This window comes from Podarcis pityusensis (genome assembly GCF_964106645.2).
Source record: "Podarcis pityusensis genome assembly, chromosome: 10".
Lineage (NCBI taxonomy): Eukaryota > Metazoa > Chordata > Lepidosauria > Squamata > Lacertidae > Podarcis > Podarcis pityusensis.
The window spans coordinates 4,051,197-4,068,186 of NC_138035.1; the positions used below are offsets into that span (position 1 = coordinate 4,051,197).

Consider the following 16,990-nt stretch of genomic DNA (forward strand, 5'->3'; position numbering starts at 1 on the left):
GAAAGTAAGACGGGGAGGGCAGGGTCCTCCAGAGCGAAAGCCCAACCCCTCCCTTTCCTGCAAGAAGTCGGGCGTGTGGGGGTCCCCTTGGTTCGGCTCTGCAGAGGCTGCCTGGGGGCGCCTGCTGGGATCTGGTGAGTCTCCTCTCTCCCAACATAGGGCCCATGGGGAGAGCAGGGGTCCCAGCGCTGCATGGTGAGAGGGGGGCAAGTCAGGGCGCGGAGGGTCACAGGAGGGCGGCAGCTCTGCTCTTCCTTTGCATAGATGCGCTGCTGGCCCCTTGGGGAGGGGTCTTGGGTCCAGGAGTGGGGAAATGCAAGCAGAGAAACCCCATTCAGATGTATGGATCAGTCCCCTTGTATAACGGAGGTTGTCCGCAGATGGAAACATTCAGACATGAAATATACCCTGGTCCCTAAAACCTCACCTGTGCAAGGAGGAAGGAAGGAAGGAAGGAAGACAGAGAAGAGAAAGCGCTTCCTCTTGCAGGGCAGAGTAAACCTGTGCAACTCCCTCCCACAAAGGCCAAGCAAGAGCTGGTGGAAGGCCAGGGAAGCGCGGCCAGTGGCTGCCCAAGTTACAGCTAATCAGGTTGTTAGTGAAGCTCATTAAGGAGATTTATGGCGCTGACTTTGCAAGCTTCCACAGGGTGAGTTCCTGGCGTTATCATCAAAACATTATCGTGCCAACTTCCAGAGAAAAATAGGAGTGGAGTAACTTACAGCATGAACTGGAAAGGGGAGCTCCGGCAAGCGCGTCTTACTTGTCGCCATCTTGGCCCCTCCTCCTTCCACAAGAGGCAGAGGCCACTAATAAAGGTGGTGTTAAAAGAGGAGGACGCCAATCTGTGGAGGAGGAGGAGAGGGCGATGGGTGGCTCCTCTGCTCTGTCTCCTCTATAGGGGGAAGGAAAGGAAACAACCATGGAAAGGAAACAACCAGTGCAACTGTTTTAAAACAGGAATCCAATGTGTTTGTTGTGGGGGGACTCAGTGGAGAGGGGAAGACCCATGGATGCCGCCTTGATCTCCTTGGGCAAAGAGGTGGGAGAGAAATGCCATTCATAAAGAGAGGCAGCCCAGCCAATCATTTGGCTGCTGCATTTTGGACCAGTTCCCAAGTCGCCTTCAAGGGCAGTTCCACACAGAGAGCGTTGCAACCATCCCATCTGGTGCAGAGCAGGGAGGACCAGGGCCATGTCCTCTCTGTCCCAAAAGGTCTGTGGGGTGGGGAACTAGCCTGAGCTGGACATGGGCCTCAAGCGACCATGATGGACCCAGGAGTGTCCTCAAGTATTCATGACTGGGGAGGGGGCATGTTAAGCAATGTAACATCATCATCATCGTTACTGTAATCCGAATCTCCTAGAGCAGATTACAAAATTTAAAAAAACAATAAAAACATTTGAAAACACATTACAGTGGTAACTCAGGTTAAGAACTTAATTCATTCCAGAAGTCTGTTCTTAACCTGAAACTGTTCTTAACCTAGACACCACTTTAGCTAATGGGGCCTCCCGCTGCCACTGCACGATTTCTGTTCTCATCTTGAAGCAAAGTTCTTAACCCGAAGTACTATTTCTGGGTTAGCAGAGTCTGTAACCTGAAGTGTCTGTAACCTGAAGCGTCTGTAACCCAAAGTACCAAGGTACTCTCATAGAAAGGCGAGTCCTACTTTATTTGCTTTTGAGTGCACACAGATGCACCCGTCTTGCACGCTTGAGTAAAGCAACTCCAGGGCATGAGCCAAGTATCGGCAGGGTAGGGGCCATGTCTAGAGCAAGTCCCACACTGAGGTCAAAAACACACACAGAGGCAGCAGGACTTCTTCAGTAATAGTTTACTGAGCTTTCAAAGCATACAGTTCTCACTGGGTCCCCAGTGAGGCACAAAACTTAGCTCCTGAGAGCAAATCCAGTTTCAGCCATAAAAAAATACACCACACAGAATATCAAAGTCGGGCACACACACCGGCAGAAGGGAGCAAGGGAGGAAAGAGGCTGGAAGGACACAGGGCAAAGGATGTGTGTGTTTCGCTTCCTGTCGTCTGGGAGGGAAGTAAACAATTCTGCATCTGCAAGGACTTCACAAAGCAAAGCTTTCTGCCGTCTGCTTCCAGGCAAATGAGCATCCCAGAAACACACACTGTGATCTGTGGTGTGTCGCCATATCAATTGTTTTTGAAAGGTTTTCACGATGTGGTCTAGAAACCAGTATGGGACAATATATCGCCCAGCCCTAATCCTCACTGACCACCAGCAATCCAGATAAACCCTCACCTTTTCTGTATCGAAAGGTACTTTACGTCTTAGATTATAATCACATTGTTTGACATTGCCTTCACTATTTCATTACTATACAGTTTTACACATAAATACCAGAACTTCACATACACATCATGTGTCAATGACTGATTTCCTCCTGAGTTCATTTCTTTGAAGAAAAGAGAGGACTTTGAGAGGAAGATGTCCCACACTCCATACATCTAAATGGGTTCTTCCATGTGAGAGTCTCTGGATTTTCCTTAAACACTCAATTGTAAATAAAGCACTTTTGCAATCTTTTCATTTAAACTGCTTCTCCTCTCTGAGTTTCTTGTTGGTTTGCAGGGTATCAACTCCTAAAGTTCTTCCTGTCCGTGAGTCTGTTGATTTAGAACTTCTACTAGGACTGAACCACTATCTACTTTCCTGATATTTATAAGGTTTTTGTTTTGTGTGAGTTTGTTGACATAAATCAAGGGTTCCACTCTGAATGAGCTCCTTCCACAGTCCATACATTTAAACAGTTTCCGCCCTGTGTGTCTGCTGATGTTTCCTAAGATTTCCATTACCACTAAAGCTCTTTCCACACTCCATGCATTTAAATGGTTTCTCCCCTGTGTGAGTCTGTTGATGTGTTCTAAGGTCTCCATTCTGACTGAAGCTCTTTCCACACTCTATACATTTAAATGGTTTTTCCCCTTTGTGAGTCCGTTGATGTATATTGAGGTGTCCACTCTGACTGAAGGGCTTTCCACACTCCAAACATTTAAATGGTTTCTCTCCTGTGTGAGTCCGCTGATGTCTTCTAAGGGTTACATTATCACTAAAGCTCTCCCCGCACTCCATGCAATTAGATGGTTTCTCCCCTGTGTGAGTCCGTTGATGTGTTCTAAGGTTTCCATTGAAACTGAAGCTCTTTCCACACTCCAAACATTTAAATGGTTTCTCCCCTGTGTGAGTCTGTTGATGTCTTCTAAGTGTTGCATTCTGCCTGAAGCTCTTTCCGCACTCAAGGCATTTAAATGGTTTCTCCCCTGTGTGAGTCCGTTGATGTGTTCTAAGGCTTCCATTATCACTAAAGCTCTTTCTGCACTCCATGCATTTAAATGGTTTCTCCCCTGTGTGAGTCCGTTGATGTCTTCTAAGGCTTCCATTATCACTAAAGCTCTTTCCACACTCCAAACATTTAAATGGTTTCTCCCCTGTGTGAGTCCGTTGATGTCTTCTAAGGGTTGCATTGAAACTGAAGCTCTTTCCGCACTCCATGCATTTAAATGGTTTCTCCCCTGTGTGAGTCCGTTGATGTATTCTAAGGTGTCCGAACTGACGGAAGCTCTTTCCACACACTATACATTTAAATGGTTTCTCCCCTGTGTGTGTTCGTCGATGTAAATGAAGTTTTGAACTGACACTGAAGCTCTTTCCGCACTCCATACATATGAATGGTCTCTCCCCTGTGTGAATCCGTTGATGTATATTGAGGTGTCCACTCCGACTGAAACTCTTTCCACACTCCATACATTTATATGGTTTCTCCCCTGTGTGAGTCTGTTGATGTGTTCTAAGGGTTGCATTGAAACTGAAGCTCTTTCCGCACTCCATGCATTTAAATGGTTTCTCCCCTGTGTGAGTCCGTTGATGTGTTCTAAGGGTTGCATTGAAACTGAAGCTCTTTCCGCACTCCATGCATTTAAATGGTTTCTCCCCTGTGTGTGTTCGTCGATGTAAATGGAGTCTTGAACTGTCACTGAAGCTCTTTCCGCACTCCATACATTTGAATGGTTTCTCCCCTGTGTGAATCCGTTGATGTCTTCTAAGGTATGCACTCTGACTGAAACACTTTCCACAATCCATGCATTTAAATTGTTTTTTACTTATGTGGGTCTCTTCATGTCTTCTAAGGGTTCCGCTAAATCTGAAATTCTTTCCACACTCCATACATTTATATGGTTTTTCACCCGTGTGAGTCCGTTGGTGTAATTTAAGGTTTCCAATCTGACTGAAGTTCTTTCCACACTCCATGCATTTAAATGGTTTATCTCCTGTGTGAGTCCGTTGATGTGTTCTAAGGTGCGCAGTTTGACTGAAGCTCTTTCCACACTCTATACATTTAAATGGTTTCTCTCCTGTGTGAGTCCATTGATGTGTTCTAAGGTGCGCAGTTTGACTGAAGCTCTTTCCACACTCCATGCATTTAAATGGTTTCTCCCCTGTGTGAGTCCGTTGATGTGTTCTAAGGCTTGCATTGAAATGGAAGCTTTTTCCACACTCCATACATTCATATGGTTTTTCACCTGTATGTGTCCGTTGATGTAAAGTTAAGTGTCCCCTCTGACTGAAGTTCTTCCCACACTCCCTGCATTTAAATAATTTCTGCCCTGTGTGAGTCTGTTGATGTATTCCAAGTTCATCACTTTGACTTAAGCTCTTTCCACTCTCCATACCTTTAAATGGTTTCTCCCCTGTTTGAGTTCATTGATGTTACATATGTGTGCCCATTCAGTGAAGCATATTCCACATTTCACACTTTTTAATGGCTATTCCTAATGAAATGAAAGGTTCCCGATCTCCCGGATATCTGACTGTCTTCTCCATCTCCTTCAGAGTGGGAGGAAAGGAAATCCTGTTTGGGTTTCAAGGAAGAGAAGAAAGGGGAAGATACCACATCAAATGTAATTAGCAGCTTTTCTTATTTCAACATTTCCTATATTCCTCCGCCTCTTACCCATGTTCCCAGTTTTTAGGAAATGAAGATGCAATGATGTCGAATGATAGTAATGCATCTGCAACCTTTCATAATCTTCAATCATCATTAATAAAGCAGCATGATCTTGGAATACAGCCTTTTCAAATCAATTGTTTCCTCACAAGGAAAGGCAGCTACTCTCTGTCCGTGAACAGGCCCTCTCTTTCTCTGGTTCATGATTCCTTTGGACATTTCCCATCCTCTGCATCATAATCCTCCATCCACCCGTTTCCACCTCTAGATCTTCATGAGTCACCTTCACAGTCCCAATGGCCTCAGGAGGTCCAAGTGGACCATTTTGGGAGGCCCAGGTCTACATCTTTTCCGGGGACTGTGGTCTGGGCCGGTAAGAGAACTAGAGACAAGTCTTGGTGCTTGGGGTCAGCTGAATGGGTGCTCAGGGAAGCTGCTATTCTTGGAGATGAACCTCCATCTACATGCCTCACATTGAATGGAGAGAGCAGGAGAAGCGGAAGGAAAGCAGCTGGCAAATGGGAATCCCAGACAGAAACACCCACCCCAATGGTTCTTTATAATAATGATGTGCTGCCTGATCTCGAGCCCCTCTTCTGATGCAGGACTATCCTTTTCTGGCACTGAAAAAGCTGGATATTAAAGGCAAAGAAATAACTGAGTGGAAACATCAGCCTTGAATATATGGTATTGATTCATTGATGGCCTGAATAATAATAATAATAATAATAATAATAATAATAATAATTTATTATTTATACCCCGTCCATCTGGCTGGGCCTCCCCAGCCACTCTGGGCGGCTTCCATAAAAACCACAAATATCACACGTTAAAAACTTCCCTGAACAGGGCTGCCTTAAGATGTCTTCTGAATGTCAGGTAGTTGTTTATCGCTTTGACATCTGCTGGAAGGGCGTTCCACAGGGCGGGCGCCACTACCGAGAAGGCCCTCTGCCTGGTTCCCTGTAGCTTTGCTTCTCACAATGAGGGAACCGCCAGAAGGCCCTCGGCGCTGGACCTCAGCGTCCGGGCAGAATGATGGGGGTGGAGACGCTCCTTCAGGTATACTGGACCGAGGCCGTTTAGGGCTTTGAAGGTCAGCACCAACACTTTGAATTGTTCTCGGAAACGTACTGGGAGCCAATGTAGGTCCTTCAAGACCGGTGTTATATGGTCTCGGCGGCCGCCCCCAGTCACCAGTCTAGCTGCCGCATTCTGGATTAGTTGTAGTTTCCGAGTCACCTTCAAAGGTAGCCCCACGTAGAGTGCATTGCAGTAGTCCAAGCGGGAGATAACAAGAGCATGTACCACTCTGGTGAGACAGTCTGCAGGCAGATAGGGTCTCAGCCTGCGTACCAGATGGAGCTGCCCTGGACACAGAATTGACCTGCGCCTCCATGGACAGCTGTGAGTCCAGAATGACTCCCAGGCTGCGCACCTGGTCCTTCAGGGGCACAGTTACCCCATTCAGGACCACGGAATCCTCCGCACCTGCCCACGTCCTGTCCCCCAAAAACAGTACTTCTGTCTTGTCAGGATTCAACCTCAATCTGAAGTTGTGTTATCTCTGGAGACAAGAATTTATTCCTGATTTGTCTTAAGTATCATAATTATAGAATGTCTTGGGGTGTTAGGGGAGCGGTAGTACCTTTGGTGGGGGAAATGTCATGCACCTTCTGGGGTAATTTATCCACCATTGGTCCCCACCCTGCACTCAGCTCTCACCTGTGGTTTCCAGAAGCTGTCAGGAGGCAACAGGGGCCACAATCCCAGGAACGGTTTCAACCGGCCGGCTAAACCAGGTGAGGATACCTGATGGGTCTCAAATCCTTGGTGGGTTGGGGAATTCTGTTGCAGGTAAAGAAAGGCCCTGGTGGATGGAGAGGATGAGAACAACAGTGAATCCCACGGTCAAGAAGGCAGATTCTGCCAATCCTGCAGAGGAAAGGGAAGGGAGCCCATTGAGAAGGAAAATTCTGATCCTAAACTTTGCTGCCTCATGACTTATCTTCAGAGGAAGAAAATGCTATGGAGGGAAACCTACACAAATCTTGAGTGGAGTCTCTAAGATGCTTGGATAGTGCCCTGCACACCTTCTTCATTCAACTCCTGCAGCCAAGCTGGTGCCAAGCATACTGCTCTGCTTTCCTTGGGACCATATCAGCCAGGCTGAGAAGGGGGTCTGGTTGTCTAGGCAGCCCAGGACCCCCAAGCACACTGCCCAGGCTTCCATTGCTGCTAACACAGAAGTTTCAGGCGGAGAGATGAGCTTAGACCTGTGTATCAAAGTCTCTCCGATGTGGAACAAGGAAAACAGAAGTGCTGTTTACATCATACATCACTGTAAGAGTATTTGAAAAGACAAAGTATCTGGTGGCCCCTTGAAAGCTAATAAAAGTAATGTGGCTGAAGCTTTTGTGGGCTGCAGGACCAGGAACGCTCCTGCCACCATGATCCTTCCAATGGGGATTCAGGCCTCATCATGGGACTTGAACTGCCCTGGCCAATGGGATAGATATTGAGAGGGAAGCTGTTTCCTGGTTCTGCCGGATCTCACAGTGGATTTGGAGACCTTTGACCATGGTATCCTTCTGGACCCTCTAGGGGAGCTGGGGGAATTACTGTGCAGTGGTTCCCCTCCTTCCTCCTGGGCCATGTCCAGAAAGTGGTGTTAGGTGATGAGTGTTCTCAGCCCCGGGTGCTCCCTTGTGGGGTGCCTCAGAACTCCATCCTCTCCCCCATGCTTTTAAATATTTATACAAAGCTGCTGGGAGAGATCATCAGGGGTTTGGATTGTGTGCTCACCAGTATGTGGGTGATACCCAGCTCGTCCTCTCTTTTAAATTGGAACCTGTGAAGACGGTGCATGCCCTGTTTTGGTCAGATGTGGAGGATTCCCTGGTCCTGAATGGGGTAACTTTGGCCCTAAAGGACCAGGTGCACAGCCTGGGGGTCATTTTGGACTCACAGCTGTCCATGGAGGCGCAGGTCAGTTCTGTGTCCAGGGCAGCTGTCTGCCAGCTCCATCTGGTACGCGGGATGAGACCCTCCCTGCCCTCAGACTGTCTCACCAGAGTGGTGCATGCTCTGGTTATCTCCAGTTTGGACTACTGCCATGTGTTGTACATGGGGCTACCTTTGAAGGTGACTTAGAAACTGCAAATAATCCAGAATGGGGCAGATAGACTAGTAAATGGGAGCAGCCGCCAAGACCACATATCACTGGTCCTAAAGGATCTTCTCTGCCTCTCAGCGCATTTCCAATCACAATTCACACTATTGGTGCTGGCCTTTAAAGTGTCATAGTTGCATTTTTCAGTCATAGAATAGTATTGATCTAATGCAGAAGCGAAAGGAAACTCCAATGCTGTAAAGAAAAATACTGCATGGGAACCTGGAATGTAAGAAACATGAACCTTGGTAAGTTGGAGGTGGTCAAAAATGAGATGGCAAGAATAAATATTGACATCCTGGGCATCAGTGAACTAAAATGGACGGGAATGGGCGAATTCAGTTCGGATGACCATCATATCTACTACTGTGGGCAAGAATCCCGTAAAAGAAATGGAGTGGCCTTCATAGTCAACAAAAGAGTGGCGAAAGCTGTACTGGGATGCAATCTCAAAAATGATAGAATGATCTGGATACGAATCCAAGGCAGATCTCTTAACATCACAGTAATCCAAGTTTATTCACCAACCACTGGTGCTGAAGAAAGTCTTTGAAGACTTACAACACCTTATAGAAATGACACCAAAGAAGGATGTTCTTCTCATTGGAATGCTAAAGTAGGGAGTCAAGAGATAAAAGGAACAACTGGCAAGTTTGGCCTTGGAGTTGAAAACGAAGCAGGGCAAAGGCTAATAGAGTTCTGCCAAGAGAACAAGCTGGTCATCACAAACACTCTTTTCCAACAACACAAGAGGCGACTCTACACATGGACATCACAAAATGGGCAGCATCGAAATCAGATTGATTATATTCTCTGCAGCCAACGATGGAGAAGCGCTATACAGTCAGCAAAAACAAGACCTGGAGCTGACTGTGGCTCAGATCATCAGCTTCTTATAGCAAAATTCAAGCTTAAACTGAAGAAAGTAGGAAAAACCACTGGGCCGGTAAGATACAATTTAAGTCAAATCCCTTATGAATACACAGTAGAAGTGAGGAACAGGTTTAAGGATTTAGATTTGGTGGACAGAATGCCTGAAGAACTATGGATGGAGGCTCGTAACATTACACAGGAGGCAGCAACTAAAACCATCCCAATGAAAAGGAAATGCAAGAAAGCAAAGTGGCTGTCCAACGAGGCCTTACAAATAGCGGGGGAGAGAAGGCAAGCAAAATGCAAGGGAGATTGTGAAAGATACAGGAAATTGAATGCAGATTTCCAAAGAATAGCAAGGAGAGACAAGAAGGCCTTCTTAAACAAGCAATGCAAAGAAATAGAGGAAAACAATAGAATGGGAAAAACCAGAGATCTGTTCAAGAAAATTGGAGATATGAAAGGAACATTTCGTACAAAGATTACCATAATAAAAGACAAAAGTGGAAAGGACCTAACAGAAGCAGAAGACATCAAGAAGAGGTGGCAAGAATACACAGAGGAATTATGTCAGAAAAATATGGATGGCTCGTACACCCCAGGTAGTGTGGTTGCTGACCTTGAGAAAGACATCCTGGAGAGTGAAGTCAAATGGGCCTTAGAAAGCACTGCTAATAACAAGGCCAGTGGAAGTGATGATATTCCACCTGAACTATTTAACATTTTAAACGATGATGCTGTTAAGGTGCTACACTCAATATGCCAGCAAATTTGGAAAACTCAGCAGTGGCGAGAGGATTGGAGAAGATCAGTCCACATCCCAATCCCAAAGAAGGGCAGTGCCAAAGAATGCTCCAACTACCGCACAATTGCACTCATCTCACACGCTAGCAAGGTTATGCTTAAAATTCTACAAGGCAGGCTTAAGCAGTATGTGGACCGAGAACTCCCAGAAGTGCAAGCTGGATTTCGAAGGGGCAGAGGAAACAGAGACCAAATTGCAAACATGCGCTGGATTATGGAGAAAGCTAGAGAGTTCCAGAAAGACATCTACTTCTGCTTCATTGACTATGCAAAAGCCTTTGACTGTGTCGACCACAGCAAACTATGGCAAGTTCTTAAAGAAATGGGAGTACCTGATCACTTCATCTGTCTCCTGAGAAATTTCTATGTGGGACAAGAAGCTACAGTTAGAACTGGATATGGAACAACTGATTGGTTCAAAATTGGGAAAGGAGTACGGCCAGGCTGTATTTAACTTATATGCAGAATTCATCATGCGAAAGGCTGGGCTGGATGAATCCCAAGCCAGAATTAAGATCGCTGGAAGAAATATCAACAACCTCAGATATGCAGATGACACAACCTTGATGGCAGAAAGTAGGGAGGGATTAAAGAACCTTTTAATGAGGGTGAAAGAGGAGAGCGCAAAATATGGTCTGAAGCACAACATCAAAAAAACTGAGATCATGGCCACTGGTCCCATCACCTCCTGGCAAATAGAAGGGGAAGAAATGGAGGCAGTGAGAGATTTTACCTTCTTGGACTCCATGATCACTGCAGATGGTGACAGCAGTCACGAAATTAAAAGACGCCTGCTCCTTGGGAGAAAGGCGATGGCAAACCTAGACAGCATCTTAAAAACATCACCTTGCCAACAAAGGTCCGTATAGTTAAAGCCATGGTTTTCCCAGTAGTGATGTATGGAAGTGAGAGCTGGACCATAAAGAAGGCTGATCGCTGAAGAATTGATGCTTTTGAATTCTGGTGCTGGAGGAGACTCTTGAGAGTCCCATGGACTGCAAGAAGATCACACCTCTCCATTTTGAAGGAAATCAGCCCTGAGTGCTCACTGGAAGGACAGATTGTGAAGCTGAGGCTCCAATACTTTGGCCACCTCATGAGAAGAGAAGACTCCCTGGAGAAGACCCTGATGTTGGGAAAGATGGAGGGCACAAGGAGAAGGGGATGACAGAGGACGAGATGGTTGCACAGTGTTCTTGAAGCTACAAACATGAGTCTGACCAAGCTGAAGGAGCGCCTCCAGCCACAGGCACTGTCTATCATGAAAATTGGTCCTTTGACTGGGAAGATTCATGCAATCACTATCATTGGATGCTGATGGGTTTTATCTCACCTTGTCAGTCATTCTGACACTGCCTACAAAGAATAAAAGGAACAGAAATGCTTTTGAGGTGCAACTTCTGTATCAATCCTGAGAGCCATTCCATGGACTCTGCACCCCTGTTTTTGATGACAGGTGTACATTATCCTCATCCTCAATGAACCAGGCAGTGGAAGAGACACTTGAAGATGGAAGCCTGAGAGAGAGGGAAAGGTTTCTGGCTGATTCCTGGGTGGGATTGCAGAAACAAAGAGCTGCTTCTGGCGCAGGACATGGGACATGACATTGAGCTTGCTGACTGGGAGCAGTTATGGACCACCGGTGTTAAATTTACGGCATGTAATGCCTTAAGAGAAAACATTATGAAAATGATCTATAGGTGGTACATGACTCCTGCTAAGTTAGCGAAGATCTATCATTTGCCCAATAACAAATGTTGGAAATGTAATGAAACGGAGGGAACCTTCTATCACCTTTGGTGGACCTGCCCGAAGATTAAGGCTTTCTGGGAAATGATCTATAATGAAATTAAGAAAGTTCTTAAGAGAACCTTTTCTAAGAAACCAGAAGCTTTTCTCTTGGGTATGGTGGGCCAAATGGTGCCAAGGAAGGACAAGACATTCTTTATGTACGCCACAACAGCAGCAAGAATTCTTCTAGCAAAATATTGGAAGACACAAGAACTACCCACGTTGGAAGAATGGCAGACGAAGGTGATTGACTACATGGGACTGGCAGAGATGACTGGCAGAATTCGAGACCGGGGGAAGGAGGCGGTGGAAGAAGATTGGAACAAATTTAAAGCATATCTTAAAAACTGTTGTAATTTGGATGAAAATTAGGGGTCAGGGAGATAAGAGACAAAGAACTACAGCTGTTACTAATAAGTTAAAGAAATTAAATTTATGAAATAGATAAAATATTTTTATGACTAAAGGGTTGCTGGAAAAATTTGAAATAAGGATGCAGAAAAGGGGTGGTATGGGGAGGTCCATTTTATGTTTGTTTATGTTTGTTTATGTTTCTGTTTCTGTTTTTGTTGTGTTTGTTTTATATTTGGAAAATTAATAAAAATTCATTAAAAAAACAACAACAAAGAGCTGCTTCTGAGAAGGCCTCTCCCCTCCCCCCTTCCTCTCGGGATTTCCTCTCCTCTCCAGGGGAACAATGGTTGGACTGGGCAGAATCGCTGCGTCTGGACAGGGCAGGGGCTTGTGGGGGCTTGTGGGGCAGTAAGAGGATGGAGTTTGCAGGAAGGAAGGGGAGGGGGGACACGACCCCCCACTTTCCAGTGATCCCTTTGGTTGCCTTGAAGGGGGGGGCGATAATTGGGTGGGAGGGAGAAGCCAAGACAATCCCCGCGGGCGCCAAGATGGAGACGTGTCCCCAAAGACGTGTCTACCTAGCTCTCTCCCCCACCCCCCATTGCTGCCATCCCCTGCCCCAGGGATGCTCCCCCTCCCCACTTCCTCGACCCTCTCCCTCTGTCCCAGAGTTTCCCCTGCATTGAGAGGCCCCCCTTGGCGCGGCTCACGCCTCGCCCTGCGCCCCCATCTCTCCGTCCGGAGGGCCCCCCCCCCAAGACGAGCAGGGGAGGACAGGGGGGTCTCTATCCAGGCGTCCCTCACGCCCGTTAACCCTTTCATGGCCCACCTCTTTCCGCGCGGAACCCACAGAGTCCCAGGGATGCCTGCGCGGGCAAATGGGTCGAGGGGGCTTCGTTGGGATCCCCTGGGTGGGCTTCCTAAGGGCCCAAGGAAAACCCCCTTCGCAGCACGCGTGCAGGGATTCAGATCCACGAAAGGCGCTTTGGGGAGCTCAAGGGGGTCTCTGGATCCTTCTCTCGCCTCCCCCCGCGACCCCTTTACCTCTTTGTCCTCGCTCCCGATTCTCCTTTCCTTTCCGGCAACATCCACGTGGGTGGGGGGGATTTACCTGCCGCCCCTCCTCCCCTTTCCGAAAGCGCGCCCCCCTAGAGCTACGGGGCAGAGCAGCAATCCGGCGCAGAAGCTCCACTTCCGGGAGAAGCAGGCAGTTTGGGAGGGGGCTCACCCCCCCACACACATTCTCGGAGCAGAAGTCGGATGGCGAGGAGGAGGAGCAACATATTGGGGAGGGGATTTGGGGTTGTGGGAGTGGGGTGTGGGAAGGATGTGCCGGAAGGGGTGGAATTTGGGGGGCGGGGAGGAGAGGAAGGTGTCCCCCCTCCCCTCTTCCTCCTGAGAATCAGGAGAATGGGGCAGGGGCTGATCCCGGCAATCCACTTGCAAAGCGGGGTGTCCCCCACCCCCCATGTTTATATTGCAAAATCCTTCCCTCCCCCACCCCACGCCACGAGCTTAGATCCTTACACGTTTTAGGTATTGCTGCTGTTAAATCCAGGAAGTGGGGGAGGCGCAGTCAAGACAGAAATCCATCGGGATGGTGGATTGAATCCTGATACTTTCCAAGGTGAAGCGCAGGGAAGCCTTGCAGCTAGGGGGATGTGTGAATACTGTTGTGGTGCTTTGGGGAAGAGGGTAGTTAAAAGGTGTGGGAAACTGGGGTTGTGGTGGAGCGATGAACCCCAAAGGACTGAGAATTCACTGTGAACAGGACTGGCCCACCCAAGTCTCACCCCCTTGCCTAAAAGCCTGACAGCCCGCAATGTGACAAGGGTGTGACTCCTGCCCTCAGCAAGCAAAATACTCCCCCCCCCACCGGAGCAAAGCAATCCCCGGGGTGCTGAGGTGCCCTGAGGGCTGTGCGGGACCCCCATTCCTTGAAATGGAGAGAGAGCCATGGGCTGTGTGTCTCAGGCAAAAGGTGGGGTGCTCTGTGTGTTTTGGTAACAGTTAAATTGTACATTTTGGGGAAAGAGCTTTCTTTTTGTGTGCTTTGCATTGAGACTTGTGTTTCCAGCTCAGCCAGGGGAGCTGGGGCTGGAGGGCCAGCTATGTGTGTGTTTGTGTGTGTGTGAGGGGAGGACCCCCCCCCCCCGCAACAAGAGGCTCCCAGCTCTATGTATGTCTATGTATTTTATTGTCTCTTTCTGGGCCAAGATGGACTGAGGCTGTGAGGAAAGAGGGGAAAGTTTTCTCACTTTGTGTTTTGCTTGAAGGCTCCTGTCCGGCTGAGGGCTGGGGGCTGCAGAGATCAGGCTCTCTCTCCTCTTGGCACAACTGTGGGCTCTGGAGGAGGCAGAAGTAATCAAACCCCAAAAGAAAGAGCACTTTTCCAGAGGAGAGGAGAAAATGAAAGAACCGACCTGGCCCCCAATGGCTCCCATATCAGCCTTTAATTGGCCAGACCTAGGAGTTTTGACCAGCAAATTTGGAAAACTCAGCAGTGGCCAGAAGATTGGAGAAGATCAGTCTACATCCCAATCCCAAAGAAGGGCAGTGCCAAAGAATGCTCCAACTACCACACAATTGCACTCATTTCACACGCTAGCAAGGTTATGCTTAAAATTCTACAAGGAAGGCTCAAGCAGTATGTGGATCGAGAACTCCCAGAAGTGCAAGCTGGATTTAGAAGAGGCAGAGGAACCAGAGACCAAATTGCAAACATGCGCTGGATTATGGAGAAAGCTAAAGAGTTCCAGAAAGACATCTACTTCTGCTTCATTGACTATGCAAAAGCCTTTGACTGTGTCGACCACAGCAAACTATGGCAAGTTCTTAAAGAAATGGGAGTGCCTGATCACCTCATCTGTCTCCTGAGAAATCTCTATGTGGGACAAGAAGCTGCAGTTAGAACTGGATATGGAACAACTGATTGGTTCAAAATTGGGAAAGGAGTACGACAAGGCTGTATTTTGTCTCCCTGCTTATTTAATTTATATGCAGAATACATCATGCGAAAGGCTGGGCTGGATGAATCCCAAGCTGGAATTAAGATTGCCGGAAGAAATATCAACAACCTCAGATATGCAGAGGACACAACCTTGATGGCAGAAAGTGAGGAGGAATTAAAGAACCTTTTAATGAGGGTGAAAGAGGAGAGCGCAAAATATGGTCTGAAGCTCAACATCAAAAAAACGAAGATCATGGCCACCGGTCCCATCACCTCCTGGCAAATAGAAGGGGAAGAAATGGAGGCAGTGAGAGATTTTACTTTCTTGGGCTCCATGATCACTGCAGATGGTGACAGCAGCCACGAAATTAAAAGACGCCTGCTTCTTGGGAGAAGGGCAATGACAGGCCTAGACAGCATCTTGAGAAGTAGAGACGTCACCTTGCCAACAAAGGTCCGTATAGTAAAAGCCATGGTTTTCCCAGTAGTGATGTATGGAAGTGAGAGCTGGACCATAAAGAAGGCTGATCGCTGAAGAATTGATGCTTTTGAATTATGGTGCTGGAGAAGACTCTTGAGAGTCCCATGGACGGCAAGAAGATCAAACGCATCCATTCTTAAGGAAATCAGCCCTGAGTGCTCACTGGAAGGACAGATCGTGAAGCTGAGGCTCCAGTACTTTGGCCACCTCATGAGAAGAGAAGACTCCCTGGAGAAGACACTGATTCTGGGAAAGATGGAGGGCACAAGGAGAAGGGGGCGACAGAGGACGAGATGGTTGGATAGTGTTTTCGAGGTTACCAGCATGAGTTTGACCAAACTGCGGAAGGTTGTGGAGGACAGAGGTGCCTGGCGTGCTCTGGTCCATGGGGTCACGAAGAGTCGGACACGACTAAACGACTAAACAACAACAAAAGGAGTTTTGATAGCCTTTGGGGGCTGATACGGAAGGGGGGGGACCCTTTTCCACGATCCGAGGCGATGACCTCGAGGGACCCTTCCCCAGTCCGACCACCTCGCCCCCCCACACTGTTCCACAAGCACCATACACTACCCCAAACCCCAATAATAAAGTGCCTTTCTCCTTTCCTTAGGGAGAAATAAGCCCAATGTCTATGCTTTTCCCCGCTCTATCTGTATCCTGAGTAGACCGTACAGATTTGTATTCCCCGCTCTTTTCAATGGCCACGTTCTGTCCAATCAGAACCGTGCATTTATTCTGCAGAGCTAGCTCAGCGAGCTCTTGCATGCCTCATTTAACCTCCTGACAAGCTGCTGACGGCTCCCCGCTGGGAGAACAATGGAATCGAAACCTGCGACCTCGTAAAACTTTCAATTCTGGTTACTATTTTGTATCTATTTTGTTTCCGAATATGTCTATTCCTTTCCGCTATCAATTACCCTATACGTACAATGGGCAAAATGACTGAAAACCTTTGAAAAATCATATAAAATCATCCACTGCTCCGATTTCTTCAGTCTTTGCGCCGATTGACTCAGTTTTCCAGTGGCTCCATGACACCTCACAGGACTCCATGATCCCCCAAGCGAGGAGTCACGTACTCAGGAAGACCCTAATCCCCTCAAATTGTTCTGCCAAGCCTTCCCTCCGGTCAATGCCAGGTGGCAGACCATGCATATGTGGACCATTGTTCTCTGACACTGGTGCTCAGGAAGTGCTTATCTTTGCATATCTCTGGCTCTGCATATCTCCCCCTCCCTCTTCCGTATGTTAATCCTGTCCAACCCGACCCCCTTTTAATGTATTCATGACGTGTTTCTGTGTAACTCAACTCCTCTTTAATATATTCATGATGCAATGATGATGTATTTTGCACTGTATTCTGGGACACGGAGGGAAGTTTCAAAAACTCATGTCACCCCTTCCTCGGGGTTCAATCTCACGTTGAACCTGTTGCGCAATAAACTGGGATCTCCGCAGTTTGCTCCTGTCTCCGGCTGAGCTTATTTCTTCCGCAGGGACCCGCGGACTTAGTCCGACGAGCTGGGTGGCAGAGCAGCCTTGCACCCAGATTTTTCCGTAACAGGGGCATAAAACACCCGG

At 47.6% G+C, this 16,990-nt stretch overlaps 2 protein-coding genes across 2 annotated transcripts in view; one reads left to right on the forward strand and one right to left on the reverse strand.

The window, feature by feature from the left end:
• Positions 1 to 16,990, forward strand: part of LOC308486268 (uncharacterized protein) — a 157,083-nt gene that overhangs the window by 15,522 nt on the left and 124,571 nt on the right. The gene's annotated exons all lie outside the window — the stretch shown is intronic.
• LOC308486263 (uncharacterized protein) lies at positions 1,824 to 13,241 on the reverse strand. The gene is made up of 3 exons (XM_081022873.1): positions 13,020 to 13,241; positions 6,707 to 6,851; positions 1,824 to 4,885 (listed from the first exon to the last, which is right to left on the reverse strand). The coding sequence occupies exon 3, from the start codon at positions 4,702 to 4,704 to the stop codon at positions 2,779 to 2,781; it is 1,926 nt and encodes a 641-aa protein (XP_080878999.1). The 5' UTR covers positions 4,705 to 4,885; positions 6,707 to 6,851; positions 13,020 to 13,241; the 3' UTR covers positions 1,824 to 2,778.

Coding starts and splice junctions, on each gene's coding strand:
- LOC308486263 (XM_081022873.1), bottom strand. CDS start 4,704: ATGGAGAGTGGAAAGAGCTTAAGTCAAAGTGATGAACTTGGAATACAT.